Raw genomic sequence first — 21,319 nt, forward strand, 5'->3', positions numbered from 1 at the left:
CCCCCCCTCTTTTCCATCTGTGTTTTGTTGCCCCTTACAGCCTGTAAGTGTAATGGTCATGCAAGTGTGTGCCAGGTGTTAACTGGCAAGTGCTTCTGTACCACCAAGGGGATCAAAGGAGACCAGTGCCAGCTGTGAGTAATCCGACCACATGCTTACACACATGCAAAAACAAAAGTGCCTTGTAGTTTTTTAAATGGTTGCGTATATCAGCTTTTCATAGCATAGATTTTTACTACCACATGAGTTTATGGTCAATTCAACATCTACATACCCTGTTTCCAAAAGTTCAGATCTGTAACAAAGAGGTCAACTGAGAGATGTTCCAACTGAAATTCACTGGCTTGAGGTAATGCCAATCCAAAGCGAGTCTCTGGGCTGCCTGTTACCAGGCCAGTCATCAGTTGGGATTGAGCCATGACGAAATGCTCGCAGCTATTTTAAGGGAAACTCATTTTGACAAGCGAGAAAGATACATATGGGAGGGTGTGATGTGCTGTTTGTGATATTTTGCCTAAAAAACTAAACATTTGTTTGGTTTCCGCATTTTTATTAACAGAGCTTCTGTTATGAAATAGAGATAAAAATCCACCCTGGAGATTTTAAAGAGGACCCAAAAAACAACCAAATAAATGGTAACTTTAACAAAACAAATTCTTAAGAATGTACATATTGGATTAGTGCTTTCGTGAATTAGTTAGAAAGACACTCGAAAATAAGTAAATACAAATTAAATGGACATTGATTTGGTTTTGATTCATGACATAGTTGGACCCCCTTTCGTTTTAATTATATGATGGGCTTCATAGACTGTGAGGTCAAAGTTCATGGGCATTGATTTCTGATCACTGAGAGCAGCCCTCTTCCTTCACATGTGGAGGATTGGATATTGTAAGGATTTGGCGGTATTAAAAAAAAAAAAAAAAAACACGAGTTGGCATTATTGTCCAGAAAGTCAATCTCCAACAGGATTTCTGCTGACACAGTGGATTCCCCCCAGTGTGGGAGGACCATCTCTACTTAGCTGTCTGCTTTCCCAGTTGTAAGCAGAATGGACTCTGATGCTTTTAATACCTCTAATGCAGTTAGAGTTATGGAGGGGTCACTGGCAAAAACGAATGCACATACACACCCACACACAATGGCTTGAAGTTTCTCTGTCTATCTTTCTCTCTCTCTCTCTCTCTCTCTCTCTCTCTCTCTCTCTCTCTCTCTCTCTCTCTCTCTCTCTCTCTCTCTCTCTCTCTCTCTCTCTCTCTCTCTCTCTCTCTCAAAAAGCACATCCTCAAAGTCTCTCTGACACAGGATCAAAATTGCATATTCAGGTTTGTGTTTAGGTTTGTCATCTCCGTGTGTTCTGTCACACATTTCAAACCATATTTAAATAAATCGGATTTGTTAATAAAAAAACAAACATTTAAAGTTTAGTCAGATTTTGCTCATGTCATACTGATTCTATTGAAACATCTCACTGAATACAATGACAACCGTTTAGTCAGAACAAGTCACATACAGTAGTCATGATGCCTTCCTGGTGAGTTTTCTTAAAAACAAACAAAAGTGATGAATAAAAACCTGAAGAATAAATAAAAATGTTGTGCATCGTCATTTTCCTGTATTTAATATCATTGCCAAACATAACACTATACCCTTTGAAAGGTAGTAATAGTTGTGGCTGTGCTGGACACTGCTCTCTGGGCATTGGGTCATCTGGCTCCAATGATACACTTATGGCACCCTGTTTTCCTGTGTGATGTTGTGGAGAATTCAGGTGTATAGTAGGCCCCCCCCCCCCGCTGATGCAAGACAGATCCATCTGTCCTTAATCAAGCTGATAGAGTGCTCCACCGTAGCCCGTGCGCATATGTGTACACTGTTGTACCTGTCCATAGAGGTCTTCTAAAAGAGGCAGATCTGTCATTGCTGAAAAGGAATTAACTGATTCCTTCTCCTGTTCAACTAATAATATGCAGCACCCCAAGTCCACACTGACACTAAAACGTGCGTACACAAGTTCAGACCAGACGTGAGATTTAATCGCAACCTAAGCTCGTGTTCAAATTGATAAATGCCGAGCTTTGCGTAGGAATCGGCGTTCGCCTGTCCTACGCCTGTTTTAGATCGTATGCATGTTTCATAAATGAGGGCCAGTGTGTATCTTTGAGGTCTAACAAACAAATTAATGCATTTCCTTCCTCATAAAACATTTGTCAAATGTTTTAAATATTTTAAATCATAGGTAGTTTACATCCCCCATTACATTTTACCAGCTAGTCTGCTTCCTCTTTGCCACTGTTGGCATTTGGCTACACTGCTGTGGAATGGTGTCATGTCACATGTTCCTGCAAAACTAAGCAGAAGTAAAGTGTATTTGATTATAAAATATACATATATTTACATAATCTGAAGCATTTTCATATAATTACATGTACAGTACATTGTTCTACTTTTATACTATGATGGTTGATCTAAAGTCTAGTAGTCTAACCTGTATTCAGGTGTCATAAACACACAGTATCTAGCAATGTTGTTTGTTTCTTAGAGAAATCATCAAGTGCACACCGATCAAGCAATACCTGTTACACATACAGTCATTCAGCAGCTAATATGTGGTAGTTATTCTAAGTGCTGATGACCTCTGTGTTGGAACTGGAAAAAGAATGCATCACCTATAGAGACTCCAAGTTTATCAACACGTTTATTTCAACGACAGTACAAGGTAGTTGACGTCAAAGACTTGGAGACTTGTTCACACTGTGCAAGAAAGACCATTAAATGAGAGAACACGAGTGCTCAGAAGGAGGGAGAGGCTGGAGGAGAGTGAGACCTCAACGCTTTTCTCTTGACTTTGCCAGTAAATACGCGGCGCTTTGCACATATGACGGAAGTGTCACTGCTACCAGATGGAATGCTGTGCAGTACAATGCAGAGCAACACACGGATAGCAGGTGGCTAACAGTTGACACAAATGACTATGTTTCTACCCTACAAAATCAGAGGGGCATATCAGAACAGGCCAAACACCAGCAGGCCGATCACCATCAGCTATTTAGAGGATGGATGTGTCCATACAGCTTTGGATCCAGTTATGGGAAAGGTTCCTGCAGCCCATTATGTAGTATCAGCTTCAAATTTGGCCATCCACATAAACCACCAGAATATGTTGCAAATTCAGTCCTATTTACACTTCAATTAGACTTTTGTTATCAACAACCGCTGTTTCAGTGCTGTCTTTAATCTCAAAATCAAGATGTATTTTCACATTTAAACAAGTTTAGAGTATTCAGTTTTATTCAAGTGTAATCTAATTAGTGTGTGTATGTATTGACTAACAGTTGGGGTGTTTGCTGTTCCCTTTTTTGTAATGTAATTTCTAGTATCTCATTACATGTAATCAGTGTCTCCCCAACCCCTTTCTGCCACTCACTCGCACCGCCCCCAGCAGTAACCCTTACACAAAGACCCCCACACAAGGGTACTCTGTCTTTTCCGCAATGTACACAACAGTACACGCATGCACTCTGTCACACATGCATGAACCACAACCACCTTAGCCATTAGGACCTCCAAATAATAGCAGCAGTAATGAAGTGAAATGTGCGTCAGTGCATTATAGAATTGTTTTTGAAAACAATTGATGAGGTCCACCCTGCGTCACTTTGATGTGTTGAACAAGAGCGGTTAGGGAAATATTTTTTGTGATGCTTATTATTCAGGATCCTTCTTGTGCTGGAGTGTACACATGTGTGCTCTGGCCTGAGTATGTGTGAAGGACATTGTTCATAGCACATTGTGTGTGTGTGTGTGTGTGTGTGTGTGTGTGTGTGTGTGTGTGTGTGTGTGTGTGTGTGTGTGTGTGTGTGTGTGTGTGTGTGTGTGTGTGTGTGTGTGTGTGTGTGTGTGTGTGTGTGTGTGTGTGTGTGTGTGTGTGTGTGTGTGTGTGTGTGTGTGTGTGTGTGTGTGTGTGTGTGTGTGTGTGTGTGTGTGTGTGTGTGTGTGTGTGTGTGTGTTGCACAAGCACAGACAAAGGTTCCAAGTCGAGTGTAGATCAAATTAAGATACAGTGGAGGGGGATTGCCTGAAGTTCAGATGTGTGCACGCATGCATGCAGGTGTAGATTAAATTAAGATACAGCGTAGGGCAGTTGTATTATACACTTCAAGATGAGCATGCGTGTGTGCTTTGCCATCTGCAAATGCCAGGCAGCTTAAATGCCCAAGGAGTGATGTTCTGCAAGGTTCAAAAGCCTGTGGTAGCATTTGTCCTCAGTCTTTTGTAATGTGGTAAAAAAAAAAAAAAAAAAAAAATCCTTTCTTTGCCAATTTAATATAGACAGTGAGAGCAGCAGAGCTGGCTCCTCCCCAGCCCAGTGTCCTGCCCCCATTAGATCAGTCAGCACCGATGCTTGTCCTTCAGGACTTGCTGGTTAGATAAAAAGGCAGAATCCTTCTTCATCTGGCCAGTTGATATTGATAAAGCATGCATTTACTATGCATGTTTCTCTGAGTAATCAGCAGCTGTTAAAACAGCTGTTCAGGACCGAGACATGACAGTATATAAGATATATAAGCATCAGCTATATGAACAATTTATAACTCTCTTTTTGAGTTTAAATATAAGCTCAAGTTACAGTAACTGTTTTACTCTAAACTCTGCCTGTCTCCCTTCCTGGTGATATTTAGGGTGTTGTAACACATCTCCACCCACATCTGACTGACATTTTTTTTGCGTAGTAAAGTCTGTCTTGTGAATCAAAAATGCTACAAAACAACCGGTGTTGCGTTATTTTTAGAGGGAAAGTCATTCACTGTAACATCACTGTCGGCCACCTCCTCCTCAGCAGCGTACGTGTCTCCTAGCTGCTTTGCTCCACTCCTCCATTTCCTCCTTCGCTGGGTGTCCTCTCTGACTCCTCAACACCGCCTCTGATAATATTCATGTTTTAGCAACTCTAATTGGTTGTCTGTGAGATAAAAACAACAGTGACACAGAATCAGCGTGATGATAAATGTAGATGTTTTAATGCCATTTTTACTAGTGCATATCTAGTTTTTCTTAAAGCAGAGGGATGACATAGTAGTTCCGAGTGAATAGTAGAGTTTTAAAGATTGCAAGACAGGGCAGGGAGATGTATTAAAATGAAGATACTGAACAATAATCCAATGAACACTGGCATATGTTCTTCTTCATTACAAGCCTTCGGAAAGCCACGAGCCTGATAAAACCCATGGAACAGCTGATGGCACTCTATGGGTTGTATATGATTTAGCTTGGCAGCACTTCACTTGAAAGTCAGACTATTTTGGCTGATGTCATGCCAGACTATATGTGTAAAAATTGTGTACAGTGTCAAACTGCAGTGGTTTAGGCAAATCGCATGACCTTACAGGAAACCAAGAAACCCATTTACATCCTTCTGTGTAATAACTGCACAGGAAAAAGTCTGTTTCTTTAGAAATGTATTAATCCAACTCTGAAGGACAATATAGAGACTGTATCTTAAATTGTTAGAGAATCAAGTTCATACAGAATTTGTTGCAGTGAATGGAGGAAAGGTTTAAAGTGGGGCCTCTGATCATTGTCAATAGACAGTTATTGTTTGTATTTGCCATTTGTGAGGACAGTGGCGATGTCCAAGGCTACAAAATTAGAGTGTTTGTCAACTAAAAACGATAATGGATTGGAGGCAAATGGAAGCTAGAAATTGTCCAATTTTCACACCATGTTTAGCCCTGGGTTTGGACCCTCATTAGCTAGAGTTATAGATTCATTGGCCCTGGGCTTACAGTCATTTCACACTTGCAACAAACACAAACCATGGGTAGGCAGAGGTAATTATAGTTAATAAATAAATATATATATATATTTATATTCTTCTTCTGGAAATGACTACTTTGTTTGCTTATTATTTGTCACAGTTTTATAGTTGTGTGGTCATAAGAATTATAAAAAGTAATTTTTGCTTCACTGGCTCTTAAAAGGGGAAATTAAACTGTATATTTCTTTTGGCATGAAAACCTTCAGCGCCCTTTATTACTGTGTGCTTCATGTATACGTTAATAAATGTTACAGTGGAAAATGGATGCTTTAGAATGAGTTTTGTATTTAGATTTTAGAACAGCATAATTAGAAATGCTAGGGTGCATACATTTGATACTCAGTTTAGTGAAAGAAAGGCAAGACATAATTGTACTCAAAGTACTACAGTGCAGACTGTCTCCTGTGTACATCTTGATCAAACTCTGCTGTACATGGTTTCTGTTGAAGAGCTTTGGTCCATACAGATGTAACAGATGTAAGAATTTACCTAGTGTCATTGACCAAATGTAGTCTTGATAAGTATTTTTTTGTACGTTTTTGTGTTGCAGTTCATGTTCTTGTTTATGTTTAGTTATTATTTTTTTTTCAACATTGCATGTTGTTTGAGATTCCAAAGCTGGTTAAGAAATAGACCGCACTTTAGTGCCGTGGATACTAAACTCCATTCCAGAACAGGGTTATCCCTGATCTTTGTAGGTTATCTCCAAAAATGTAGCTGTAACAAGGCTATAAAATTGACAGAGGAATCAAAAGACAATCATTTTAGATTATTTTTTTAAATAAAAAATGTACATAAATTGGTCTGTTAGCTAAAAAGGACGTTAAGAGATTAAATTTGGTACGATACTTTTAAATGCCACTCTGGGTTCAGTGATCAGGTGTTACATAAAGTTTGTCGCATGTCACTGTGTTGCTTTGATAAACAAAATCTAATTAACTTTTGCAAACTATCAGATTATTTCCTCTTCGTCAGAAGTAAGAGACCTGATGAAGTGCCAACAGCAGGAGCTAATGCGCTGGCACTTGGCAAACACTGCTCCCGATAAGGAAGCATTCTTGCTCTCAGTCTGTTAGCACTCTTCTTCATCTTGTTCTCTCCTCTCTGTTGTCTTCACTGCAGATGTGACTCAGAAAACCGTTACCTTGGCAATCCACTCAGAGGAACCTGTTACTGTGAGTAATTCTGCGCTGGATGGCTACTTTCTGGAGAGACAGCTCATAAGCACACACGCGCACACCTTGATCATTTTTGGCTATTCTCTCTCTCTCTCTCTTTCTTCTCTACTCTACTCTTCTCTACTCTACTCTTCCACCCAGGGCAGATGGAGCATTTTAGCACTTTGGCACCAGGGGCACTTGTTCCGTGATATAATGACTTGTCATGAAAATGTCAAGTGCATCAGAAGGAGTGAGTGATTAAGCTAATCAAGGAGACGGAGGAGTAAAAACTCTCCACTTGTCTCAACTCACTCCCTCAATCAGCCACCTTCTCTTTCATTATTTTAGAAAGTTGACCAAGTGTTAGTTTGACTTGAGTATTTACTGTAGTACAATAAAAACATATCAAAAAGCCGGCTGCATTATGGGATAAAAATGACAAAGTTTACATCCTTGCCCAGTTTTCTTCTATATACTGCACATGTCGTTGGCTGTGCTTTGTGTGTTTATTTGCATGATGTGGTGTCCTTCACGGTGCTGCAGTACATATTTTCTTTCAACACTCTGCCACTGACAATAGAGCCTTTGCCAAGGTTTTTGTCCCTTTTTTGAAATGCCACAGCCTGACACCAGGCTCAATGAGGGGAAGACGGGAAGTAAAAGCCTGGAGCTTGCTTTAACCTCTGCACACTACTGGGACCTTCTCTTGTGCTCTGTTACGTAGTATTGTAAACATGACACCCCTGACTGTCTGAAAGGCCATTGAGCAAGGATTAACATGCCCCACTCATTGTGACGTTACCCAGCTACTTCACAATGTGTATTCTTTTTACTGCACGATTTGTTGCACCCAGACAAAATGTACACCCAATTTGACCCGAGCATCAGTAAAAAATCATTTCAATCCACACAGTTGGATTTATACCAAGAGGTTGACTGATTAATTATTCTGTCTTTATTTATTGTCTTATTGTTTATAATCATCTACTGCCCCATCACTTGCAAACCAAAAAATCAAACATCCATGGTACAAATGTGATTGAGGAAACAATCCAATGTGTATGTGTATACCTTATACTATAATTAGTATGTTGTGAATTCATGAAGCCATGTGACCACTATTAATGAATAATTTGATACTCTAGTAATTGCTGCAGGGAAAATTTTGAAGCTCACTGTCAGAGTCAGGTGTTCCTACTCGTTCTCGGTTTGATGATAAAGGTGTACACCCTGATTGCCGTCATTGGATTTGATTACAGACATTTTGATTTCCATCATTTGATCACTTGGAAGTTTCTTTTGATCATATCACATAGTGTACATGTCTATAAATGTATTCTGTCATAGCAGTCTCCAGTAGTGTGGGCCACAGCTGATTTTCTTTTTCTTTTTTTTGAATAGACAATCTCCTGATCGACTACCAGTTCACCTTCAGTCTCATCCAGGAAGATGATAATCACTACACTGCCATCAACTTCATGGCCTCACCTGAGCAGGTAACAATTGAGTCATACGCCGCCACATTTAACGTTGATGACCCTTTTCTTATCAAGACGCTGGAGAGTTGCACCAGGAGTCTGGAACAGCCCATAACTTTGTTTAAGGCTCCTTGAATCCTTGTTTAATTGCACAATCTTTTCATAATATCTCTGCTTTTATGATGTACTTTACTATAATGTTGCTCTTGCTCATGCTCTTTTTTGTGTGATGTTCTTCAAGTTATCCTATTTTTAAATACATTTTTTATGTTCTCCATCTGAAGGCTAACAAGAACTTGGACATGTCCATTAATGCATCCAACAACTTTAACCTCAACATCACGTGGTCGGTGGGATCAACAGGTACTTTTACTGGATTTTGCAGTTCATTTACTGTATTGAAGAAACATCTTCTATTCACAGAGACCTTGATGAGGGCTAAACTCTGGCTAAACTCTGGCAGCCCATTTGCTTGAGGCATTTTTTATATTGATTCCAATCTCATCAGTATGGATTGAATAATTAGTCCATTTATAATAAGTGAAGTTTTGAATTAAGTAGTAGTGTCAACAGCCCGTTGGTTAAGGACTTTCATTCTTCTCTTTTCATTGTATTGTAAATCCACCCATTGTCTGTGAAAATACATATTACCATAGATGACTACCAAATGAATTGGTGCAAAAGAGCAAAAATGATTATGCATTAAAAAGTGTGTTTTCCAGCTAACAAATGGCTTAGGTCACAAATGCTATTAGAGGTTTCAGTTAAATGCTTTCAGGATTGTAAAATTAATGCATATTTGGATGTTATAAATTAGCCTTTTTTAAGCGTTGGAAGGTCAGCAAAGCAGTTATTCAAAATAGAAGAATATGTAGTTGGCCACTACCACACAAAATGCTATGCACTCAGTTTGTCCCAAGCACAAATAAGAGAGAGGGATTTATACCAACAGGTCAGTCACAGACCCATGCTGACAATTTATACTGACGCCTACTTCCATGATATTCACAGAAATAATAATATACACCGTTCAAATAGACCTAAATATAACAATATTAGTCGAAAACCCAGTTTAGTAATTTCATATTTTAATTGTATGTAGTGATCATCATAATTTGGCTTTTTCTTAAAAAACAAATTATGTATTTATTTGAATAATAATGTAGTCAGGGGTATAACTGCTACAGCAGAGACAATAATGTACGCTCTCTTGTTAGTGTGTGCTGTATCACTGTTGAGTGGGTATTATAGGTCCCCAGACGAAAGACACCCAAGGACACTGCAGTCGTCCAGTGCCACCGTTTATCTCCTGCCCTCCCTTTCTCTCAAGTCTTCCTCCCCACAACACTGAGATTTTCTAACCACTGGAACACGTTAACCTCCAACCCCCCCCCCCCCCCCCCCCCCCCCCCCCCCCCCCCCCCCCCCCCCCCCCCCCCCCCCCCCCCCCCCACCATCATTAATATAACTTGGGTCCCCTTTCCCCAAGCAAAGATATTTTGTCTCAGAAGGAACGGGAGCCTCTTCACAATCGACAAGAGCGTTGAAGCGCCTTTGGTCGGGAGGAGGAGGGTGATTTCAATTAAGATAAACATGCTCACGGAGCCACACTCAAGCTGTCATTTTCAGTTCTTTTGTTTCAGAGCTGTGGGTTGGAATGTCAATGTTGAGGACCCGCTGACACGATGAAGAATAAGAAATTACTTGAAACGTTTAGATAGCCTGAAAAAAGACTTGATTTTTTACGAGTTTCAGTTGGTAATAAATTAGTTTTTTATTTTGTGACGGTGTTAATAATCTTATACAAACAAGGCACTTTAAAGTTTACAGTTTTGATCATATTGACTTTTATTGAAAGAAACAACCAGTCTTGGGCTGTTGTAAAAGGAAAGAACTCCTCTCCTGAACACAAAACAAGTCTTTATAATCAGTAATAGTTTGTAATAGATTTGTGTTGCCCTTATATAGATTGCATCCGCCTCTAGGGAACAAAGTGCAAAATCCTTGGTTTGAAATACACTAAATGTGTTAGCTGATAGTGGGGATATGGATTCAAATGATGACTATGTGTTAACATGACTCAGTCATGACCTATGGACTGCAGCATTTCAGTCTCTCTCTCAAGCTGTACTTTTCTCCCACGTATGTTTAACAATAAAATATGGACAGCATGTATAATTACAAAATAAAGCTCTACTCTGTTTAAGGTCAACCAAAAACAAGTTTAATGCACTTAAGACATAATAATACTAATCTCTTTTGAGAGCTTTCCTGTCCCAAATGGCTTGATAAGCCCATTAATGGATTTATAATTATATGTTGCAGCTCCATTTCTGTATGTAGTTTAGCTATCTCTCACGCTGAATGTGAACTCTTTGCCCTAACAGCTGGAACCATCTCTGGAGAGGAGGTGCCCATTGTATCCAAAACTAACATCAAGGAATACAGAGACAGTTTCTCCTGTGAGAAGTTCACCTTTCGAAGCAACCCCAATATTACCTTTTATGTCTACGTCAGTAACTTCTCATGGCCTATCAAGATTCAGGTAAGCAGATAACACAGTGATCTATTCAATCAATTTCAGGAGTGCCTATGGTTACCATTTTTCACTTTTTATCGTGTGGGACTCTCACTGGTCCGGTCGCGACTTAGTGTCAACCCCAAAGTTTTGATCTTGTCTCGCTCTCGATACGCTCTGGTCTTGGTGATGACTTGGTCTTAGTTTAGATGGTCTTGACCATAACACTGGTATATAGTCATCCCACTGATTGACTTTTGGTCCTAACTACATAAAGAGATCAGAAGCAGCCTCTGCAGACACAGTGCTTGTTGTTGCTCAGGGTTATTTCAAGTGCACTTAATTCTAATTACATATTTAATGAGCAATGCTTAGCGAGCATAGTTGCACAGCTGTTTTTTTAACAGTCAAAGGCATGCAGGCAAGAATTTCTCAATGGTCGTGGAAGGGTACCCTGGAAATTGAGAGTTCTCGCGCTAGCACAATTTGAATTTGCTCAGCGAGTCACTCTGGCATTGAGTAATGCGGCTCATTAACTATGCCCTTGTAGCCGAGCTGCACCAATCACATCGGTGTGTCTGATACAGGCGGACCAGAGGTAAGATAAACAGATGACGACAGTTTAATCTATAAGTTAGCTCTGCTGGTAGCTCAGCGTATGGGGCTTTAGATACGTCACCCCGTGTTTTGGTGTTGGTTGTAGTGTTATCCAATTGCGTGCAGCGAGATTTTCAAATGCACGCTGAGTGCCGCCGGGCCATTTTCGGGCCATTTTCATTACTCGGGCCAGACCCTTAATCTTTAAGATTTGGGTCTGGCTTTCCAGGCTAGTGGGTAAGAATACAACAAAGTAAAAATACCATTTTCTGTCAGTTATTTTGATTTTGCAGGAAATTAACAATTGAGCTATACTCAAAAAATATTCATGGTTTAGTTTAGCAGGCATTTAAAGATGACAATGTTACTCCATATCTTTTGGGGGGGGGGGGGGGGGGGGGGGGGGGGGGGGGGGGGGGGGAATAGCCAACATGTTCATATTCTTCATCATATTCACTTAAAAGGTTATACTGTATCTGCATGCCAAAAAACAAACAATGAAAGGCAATCAGTCTGCAACAATTGTTTTTAAAAAAAGTATGTTTAAGAGAGACACCTTTACTGTGAAATATAATGGAAACAATAACCTTTCTTAATAGTAGCACACAGTTGCCTTTTTGGTAATTAGCCCACTTTTAAGTATTGATTTGTTCTGTGCCTCGCTTTCACAAGACGGATGATTGGACGCCTATGTAGCGATACCATCTTTAGGGTCCATGGAGGAGGGCCAGTAATAGTTTTTTATTAGATTTCCCGGCCAACAGTTACTTATTTATTATGGACTGGCTTTGACTGGTAAAGCAAATAGCTTTTGTAACAGGATAAGGTCTAGTTTTGCTTTCTGATGTAGGGGTGAGAGCGTAGACCTGGATGAGATAAAGCAGAATTTGAGAATGCACTTATGAGCCTTTGTATTTAGGGTGTGAGCCAATAAAATAAGCATTTAACTGTGGGTAAAGATGGTCTTGAGCTATGATTTTCAATAGTGTCAGTATAATCATAATACAAGAGGACTATTGAATATAATAAGAGTCCACTTGTAATGGAAGTAAAAGCAAATGATAAATGAACTTGCTTTTCTAGTCTTGACAACTAATCAAAGCGCTTTTACATAGTGCAGGAACCATTCACGCAGATTCCTACACTGTGGCCGAGGCTGCCATACAAGGTGCCGCCTCCTCATCAGATAAACACTCGCACACATTTACACTCCGAAGCGCAGCATCGTCGGAAACTCGGGGTTCAGTGTCTTGCCCAAGGACACTTTGACATGGAACTGCAGGGCCAGGGATTGGGATCCGATTGGCAGGCAACCGCTCTACCCCTGAGCCCCAGCCTGTCCCAAGTACATTCTCAAATGATTCCATTGATCGGCTCCGATAGATGAATGAAAATTAAATTAACCCCGAACGTATTGCGTTGACCTCATATACTGTGAAAAGCAGAGTTCTATACACCAATAGAACTGCCCACTCTTACTAAACAATCCAGCAAAACATCTGTGTAATGGGTAATTTTGAGTCATGTTTGCCATGTCAGTGAGCATCTCATTTCAGATCAGTGAATCTCATTTTCTACTTAAAAAACTGTCCAGTAAAGACTGTAATGCTAAGTAACCATACCATGTAAATACTACTTCTGCTTAGGCCAAATATTTAGCTCTGCACCTCGTCAATTACAGATAATTGAGAAATGGGGATAGTGGGATACTTTTCTTATTTGTTCCGTTTGTGTGTGTGTATATATATAAAGAACAATTGCATCAGCTGTTATTGATAGACTGAATCACCAAAATAAGAACCTTTTTTGAATGTTTGCCTCATCTGCATTCAAAGCATCAAACACGACATACCTATAAAATTACAATTTGTGGCCTTTCAGCCAACCCTACGTGCTAAGAACCAGAGGGGGCTTGGTAACTACTGCAGATGACATTGTGTTTGCGTGTCTGAATGCTTTCAGGGCAAAAGGCCGTCATAGCATCGACAGTAGATTATGATGTGTCACTATGATGTGGCCTATCAAATGGGATTTAGCTGCTAGGACTGTGTGTAATCCCTCTTTTAATGTAGGTAAAATATTTTTCTGGTCCATTATTCACTGGCCATGGTGCTGACCTAAATACACTTATCAGCTAAATAAGAGATGCAATATATGTTATTTACCCCAGCAGCAGATGTGTTAAGGACAGTTGTCCCTTTACTCAATGGAGTTTTTTTTTTTTTTAATGCAATGAACGTTCGTAATGTTTTAGTCATATTTAGTAGTGGACTTTTAGGTTATAATTGTGTTTTTGCAAATCAATGTTTTTCATCTCTGGCCTCAAATCATTAAGAAAGAATCTAAATCATTTACAGAAGTTGTAGATTGTCGGCAAATGAAAAGCTTTTTGCCCTGTTTTCATCTTTTTCCACTATATTCAAACAGACATTTCTTCATCAGTGACCTTTTAGCAGGTCCATTCTGCTCTTACTGCAGACTTAAACTGTCGACACCTTTATAGTGTTAACCCCTTCACAATGTCACGGATCAACTAGGAGAACTCAATCGGAATTAATGGCGTTTCCCTTTTAGAAGTACATAATAATTAACAGCAGAGATTTAAAATATAATGTTCAGGTTTTTCCAAAGAAATTTGGAGTGACTGTGAATGCAGCAAAAGCCTCATTTGCCTTTTTAGTATGATGATTTATACCCATGTTCATATCATGTTGGATGTCAATTATTAGTTTTTTATATTACTGCCCTGGTATTTTTGTCGGATTTTTAGTAATTTCTTATTCTCTTCTTTCTCTCAAATAGATTGCCTTCTCCCAACACAACAGTATCATGGATCTGGTCCAGTTCTTTGTCACATTTTTCAGGTAAGTGAGTCAGATATCTCTACTACTTATACACGCTGTTCAGCAGTCAAGAAGCATGATCCAGAACCCCCCTCCACCACCTCTCCATTTAGGGGCGTATTGAGTTACCTGGGCCTGTTCTGTTAACCGATTACATGCAAATGCTTCTTGTGTCTTCACGGCAGCGATTTTCTTTTTTCAAGTGGCAAATGAAGCAGCCATAACCATTTAAATAGTTGCATATTGCTCAGCGAGTGCCATGTGAAGAGAAGGTATGGGCGATCAAGATACGAGGGGCTCTTTAATGGTTTTTCATCCTGAGAGCTGCGATGGAAATCCTCTCTCATTGAAATGTTCAAAATGAGTCAATTGCATTCTCTCAAAAGCATAGCATAGCAAAGTCTGAATACATTACGAGCATGTGAGTATGATTGGATAATGTATGCTTTAAGTTAGAAATGGGCATTTAAAAAACAAAAAGCTTGAATTGATGCCAACCCTGAAAGAATTTTCCTCACAAAATGTGTTTACTTCCCTCGTGCTGAATCAGTCAAATGTTGGATAACTTAAGATGGTTTCAATAATTTGATCAGTGTCAGATATTTCCACACCTGACACTAATAGTTATATAACATGGTGCAATTTATGTGTACTGTAGATGTGGGCTTTATTTTATTTTAAAATGTTCTCCCCAGAGTAGGGGATGTACTCACATATTATCTGTGTAGCTGTCAAGGTGGGAATAGAAGACAGCCTTTGCCCAAGGCACCTGCCCATCATTGCCCAGCCCACAATAACTTTCCCGAAAAGCTGTCACACAATCAGTTATCTTCTGCCTCCATCCGATCGAATTACAGTTGAATAGCCGAATTCAGGAATTCTTGGAAGGAAAGGGGAGAAGGACGGAGCTTAGTTTATCTAAAAGTCTGTCAGACAGCTACTAGCATCATTTGAACAGGAAACCATTTTCAATAGGGTCACACTCGGGCCACAGTGAGAAAAAGTAGGAACAGTTATGTTCAATTTGTAAAGTATGTGTGCCCATAGCATTGTTCTTCTTTCTCTTGGAAATTGTTGTTTGAATGGTATTCACGAAAAACCTGTTCCTTTAGTCATTTATTTATTATCCAATTCAAAGATTTGTTGAATTTGTGCTTTCTTAATGCAATGGAATTCAATTCCAGCCATCCATTACACAGAACATAGTTTTTTTCCGATTGGAAGCATTGGTCTCCATCAGTGGATTGTTAATTTTATTTTATTGTGCAGGTTATACTAATTCTCCCGAGTCGTTGCTGCATCCTTTTTGTCCAGTTCTCACTGACCCGTAAACTCAGAAAGTAAAAGAATAAAACCTGATGCAGTCACAGGCAGTTGCGTTTGTGTGAGGGAGGTTTGGAGGGTATGGACCTGCGGGAAACATAATCAGCCTGATGACAAAATGTCAGATCCCCCCCACAGGGTTTCTAGACCTCCTTGTAGGAGAGATAGAGAGTGAAGAAATGACGGCATGACTTGGAACAAGTGCTATTTTCTCCTTCTGTTGTTTTCTCTCATGAGTTTTTTCAAATGTCGCCTCACATTTTTGAGTACAAGCCGTCACTTTCCACATAACGTTTTCATTTTAGTGACTTCATAAACAATATTTACTTGCACAGCACTGCTTAGTTGTATTCATATTAGTGTCTGATTGTTTTATGCGTTCTGATTAGATGCTGTAGAAACTGTCTAATAAGATGCTGTGCTTTATTTGAGGTGGGACACCAGGTTCTTATTTACACTTGTTACCAAGCGTCATACCAGTTGTGTCTGTCTGTCTGTCTGTCTGTCTGTTTGTCTGTTTCTTTTTTATCACCAAATTCATTCAAATTATCAGGCAAGGTCAAATGAGAACCACACAAAACTGAACTCTAAACATCCATGTAAATGTGTAAATACTTAGAGCTTCAGGCTTTTTGTGATATAGGATTTTTAATCCTAGAATACATAATCATGTCTTCTTATTTAGCAAATTAAGGGTGCTTTTTACAGAGCTTCCTGGGTCATGATTTTACAGCATAAGAAGCCTGTAGAAAGCAGATATAGATATTATTGATTTTGTTCCCTTGTGGTAACTGTAGTCGTGTGGTTGCAGAAACGTGCACGTAATTAAAAGAAAGCTGTGTTCAGTTCACGCTTCTCTGTCAAAGGACAGTTTTCACATTACACAAAGACATAATAAAAGACATATTTTACGGTCTACTATTTAAAACACAATGTGCCCGGTTAGCTCAGTTGGTAGAGCAGGCGCACATATAGGGACGTTTATTCCTCGACTCATAAGGTCCAGGGTTTGAGTCTGACCTGTGAATTTCCTGCATGTCTTCCCGTTTCATGTCTGAGCTGTCCTATCCATCGAAGGTGGAAACGCAAAAAACAAAAAAAACTATAACCGTAACAACAATGTAAAATGGCATAAAAAACAGTAGGAATTTTATGAGATTAGCAAGCTCAGGAAATTAATTATAATGTGTGACAGCTTCCTACTGTCTTACTTTTTTGACTAAGTGAAAGTCTACAACTGCTGTTACTAGATCCTATCCCATATCAGTAACTACTTGTAGAAAATGTGATAGCACCTTTGTGTTAATCATTTTACATTTGTTCTTTACTGCTTTAAGCCGTTAGAACATTAATGATTGCCGAGCTCCTTTAACAAACAGCAGAAGGAACAGCGAAGGGGAATTAAACTTCTCCACATTCTAAAATAGTGACAATGAAAGCCAAACATCTGTCTAGGGATTTTTGTCACTTCTGCCACATTAAAATGTCATTGAAGCTCCCACAACACCCCCTTCCTCCATTCACTGTTATCTTCAAAGGTGTCTAAGATGGTTCAAGTATTTCTAAAAGAATTAAAGGTTTCCCAGTTTGTGCACCTCTGAAATAAATTCCCACGTGCAATGACGAGCTGTCTGAAGCACAGAGTTTCCCATCACTCAACACTTTAATCCCACTAATAATCCTTTCCTCTTTTTGGTTTGGCAGCCCCCTCTTTGCTTTATTTGAGAAGCTGTATATTCAAAGTGTTATCACATTCCTCACAGACGCTATTGCCTTCTTAAAAGATCCCGGCCAATAGATCTAGCAGGTGTGGCCGACAAATTGAAAGCCTACTTAAGTGAAGATATCAAACCAGTGTGAAATCTGAGCTAGTGTGTGTCTCTGGTGAAATGTGTTTATTGGACAGGCTGCCCATTTCAGAAATGTTGCAAGTCTCTGAAGACAAGGACTCACGGTCATGTTACAGTATGGATTTCAAATCCAAATACGATTGTCTTTGTTCCTTGACGTCAGGAACAGGGTCATGTTCCATTCCGATTCAGTGAGTAGAGAATAATGAGATTATAAAATACTTATATGACAGAGCGATCTGGGGGAAAATTAACGTAAATTGACACCAATAAATTGCCCTTTTTATTTTGTTTCCATATATTTTTACCTAACCACAGTGCTCAGTGTCTCACATGTTGCTGCAACAAGCTCATAGAACGTGCAGAACGTCTCTTCGGCACATAAGACTCTTAACACTCTCATCCGTCTCCAGGATAATGAAGTGGAAGATCTCGATCATTCATATTTTTCTATCCCAGAAGCTCTCGGACCTTGTTGAATTTCCCTTGACTAATGATTTTTACTGTTGGCTTATTAATTGAAGTAATCGGCCAAAATATTCAGTCTGCTAAGAAATTAATGTGCTACCTCTTCATATGATCTCCCGTGTCTTGTCTTTTTAGAAGTTAGAGGAAAACTTTGACTATTTACTCTTGTTTAAGACCGTAATTTCGTAGTTGTTTTTAGTATATCAAGAAAATATTGTGGGTGAACATAAAATTGGCAAATACATGCTTGGCAGTGAGTACGTGTGAGTGTGTAGAGATAGGGATTCTTGCAACATGGTAACATGATGCTTTCCTGGATGAACGTGCATCTTAATTCAGTATCTATTGTTGCCTGCAAATAAAAGAAGCAAAATGCCTTAAGTAAAGGGTTGAGGGCTCCATGTATGCAGAGACTATACGTATATATGTGCCCTTTCTCAGTGACACCTGTTATTAAAGGCATCTTACCTGAGATTGTTTCCTCTCTTTCATTCCAGTTGCTTTCTATCACTACTCCTGGTGGCTGCAGTGGTGTGGAAGATCAAACAGACCTGCTGGGCTTCACGACGGAGAGAAGTAAGTCCATGAAACACATTCTGTAGTCATATGACCTACACCCGATCGTGGTAATATTCAGTAGTAGTACCTTCCTGTTCTCCTTAGAGAAAATGGTTACTTCTTAATATGTTTGCTAAGCCACCATTATCACACAGACCATTTCAGAAGAGCTTACAAATTACAATGCCTGCAAATATCATTTCTCAAGTTGATAGTGCCCCAATTCTTCTGAACCACCTTTTGAAACCTAAAGAAAAATGCATTTTAACTGATAAGTCCTCATCTGTACAAGTCATTCAATGTATATCTGTTAATATATCTCAGTATCTGCTAATGGTTACATCGTCCCGTTATTTGCTCGATATCTTTGTCATAAATAAATATAGTTCAAAGTTAAATAAAAATTATCATATTGAGATAAATTGTGGATTTAAGATGAGTGGAAAAGGTCTGAGGAAAGCAAATAGAGCGACTGTGAATGACTGAAGGAAAAGGGGATAGAATGGACCATTAGTATTCAGTGAAAGATGGGGTTGAGGAAAAAATTGGGATGAAAAGAGGTGAAAGATGAAATGCTTGACAGAATTTTTTTTTTTTAAAAGAGGGTAAGAAAGATATGGTGCAGGAAATTGAGGAATAGAGAAAATGTATGTAAATTGACCTCACTTCCCTGGACTCAAACTGCATGGGTTGGCTCCTGGTTTCATTTCCATCTCTTCAGGCCATATCCTATACTATCCTAGATGCTGTCAGATATTCAATAGTAGGACGTTTAATTTGGTGCACATCCAGCCTTATGACCAGCAGTCTACTAATAAAGCTCCGGCAATTGATTTCCCCTTTGGGGATGACATTGATAATCCTAACATACTAATTTTAATTCCTGTAATTGATATATGAAAATAAATAAGAATGATAGCTACCGTGACTCTGAATTCAGAGAATTAAAGTCAATAAAATTTAATTCAGGCAGATGGGCTCACGTCATTACAATTCAGCTCACTTTTCCTGTCTGCTCTTGGCATTCCCATCATCTGTTTGTCACTGGCCTTCAGCTGCCAGATGAAAAAAGAGAAATATTTAAATAAAAATCTCTCACCTCTTAATTTTGGATGAGTGAAAAGTTTTGCCGCCAGAGGAACAAAATAATTTTTTTACACTGTGAGAAGACTCAAAGATTTGTTTGCAGATGACACACCTACTGTATATTTGTAGTGCTCTTGGTTTGAGTGCACTTTCCCTGGAGTCCAGTCCGTTCCAGTGTAGAGTTTAGTCAAAGTGGTTGCAATGTATTGTAGTTTTAGCTCATTTAGGAAAGAAGACATAGTTTTCTCTCTTGGAAACATGAACCCATAATTCCTCACTATACTAATATTTCTACATTTGAATCCATCCTACAACCTAAAAATCCTCTGGGATTCTGTTGGGTGGTGTAAGCAGCCTTTGTTGGCTGCAAAGGTGAAATTGTTAAAGGTTTGATGAAAATGAATGCTCAAAACCTGTAGCAGCCTAAGATATGAAATTTTTTCATCACTTGTGCAGTTCAACCGTGCTGACAAAAAAGGTTTTGCACACCCTATTTATGTGTTATTTAAAAACGTATCAATGTTACATAAATAAACAATTCTGCTACATACAGTGCCTTGCGAAAGTATTCGGCCCCCTTGAACTTTTCAACCTTTTACCACATTTCAGGCTTCAAACAAAAAGATATAAAACTGTAATTCTTTGTGAAGAATCAACAACAAGTGGGAAACAATTATGAAGTGGAACAAAATTGATTGGATATTTCAAACCTATTTAAAAAATTAAAAAACTGAAAAATTGGGCATGCAAAATTATTCAGCCCCTTTACTTTCAGTGCAGCAAACTCTCTCCAGAAGTTCAGTGAGGAACTCTGAACAATCCAATTTTGACCTAAATGACTTATGATGATAAATAGAATCCACCTGTGTGTAATCATGTCTGAATGCACCTGCTCTGTGATAGTCTCAGAGGTTTAAAGCGCTGAGAGCATCATGAATGACAAGGAACACATTAGGCGGGTCCCAAGGATGCTTAAAGCTTTAACTCTATATGGAAGAGGGGCAAGAAGAGAGCCATTTCTTAAAGATATCCATAAAAAGTCTTGTTTAAAGTTTGCCACAAGCCACCTGGGAGACACACCAAACATGTGGAAGAAGGTGCTCTGATCAGATGAAACCAAAATCAAACTTTTTGGCAACAATGCAAAACGTTATGTTTGGGGTAAAAGCAACACAGCTCATCACCCTAAACACACCATCCCCACTGTCAAACATGGTGGTGGTAGCATCATGGTTTGGGACTGCGTTTCTTCAGCACGGACAGGGAAGATGGTTAAAATGTATGGGAAGATGGATGGAGCCAAATACAGGACCATTCTGGAAGAAAACCTGATGGAGTCTGCAAAAGGACTGGGACGGAGATGTGTCATCCAACAAGTCAATGATCCAAACCATAGAGCAAAATCTACAATGGAATGGTTCACAAATAAATACATAAATTCCGGTGTTAGAATGGCCAAGTCAAAGTCCAGACCTGAATCCAATCGAGAATCTGTGGAAAGAACTGAAAACTGCTGTTCACAAACGCTCTCCACCCAACCTCACTGAGCTTGAGCTGTTTTGCAAGGAGGAATGAGCAAAAATGTCAGTCTCTCGATGTGCAAAACTGATAGAGACATAC

General features: G+C 39.3%; 1 protein-coding gene across 1 annotated transcript in view; it reads left to right on the forward strand.

Annotated features, from left to right (window-relative positions):
* The window catches only part of atrnl1b (attractin-like 1b), a 58,748-nt gene that overhangs the window by 22,550 nt on the left and 14,879 nt on the right, over positions 1-21,319 (forward strand). Inside the window, exons 20-26 of the mRNA XM_034860175.1 lie at positions 41-134; positions 6,941-6,993; positions 8,380-8,474; positions 8,741-8,819; positions 10,844-11,001; positions 14,374-14,435; positions 18,553-18,631. Of these exons, the coding sequence (XP_034716066.1) occupies positions 41-134; positions 6,941-6,993; positions 8,380-8,474; positions 8,741-8,819; positions 10,844-11,001; positions 14,374-14,435; positions 18,553-18,631 (620 nt within the window). The remainder of the gene's footprint in view (positions 1-40; positions 135-6,940; positions 6,994-8,379; positions 8,475-8,740; positions 8,820-10,843; positions 11,002-14,373; positions 14,436-18,552; positions 18,632-21,319) is intronic.

Source organism: Etheostoma cragini, chromosome 21 (genome assembly GCF_013103735.1).
Source record: "Etheostoma cragini isolate CJK2018 chromosome 21, CSU_Ecrag_1.0, whole genome shotgun sequence".
Classification (NCBI taxonomy): Eukaryota; Metazoa; Chordata; class Actinopteri; order Perciformes; family Percidae; genus Etheostoma; species Etheostoma cragini.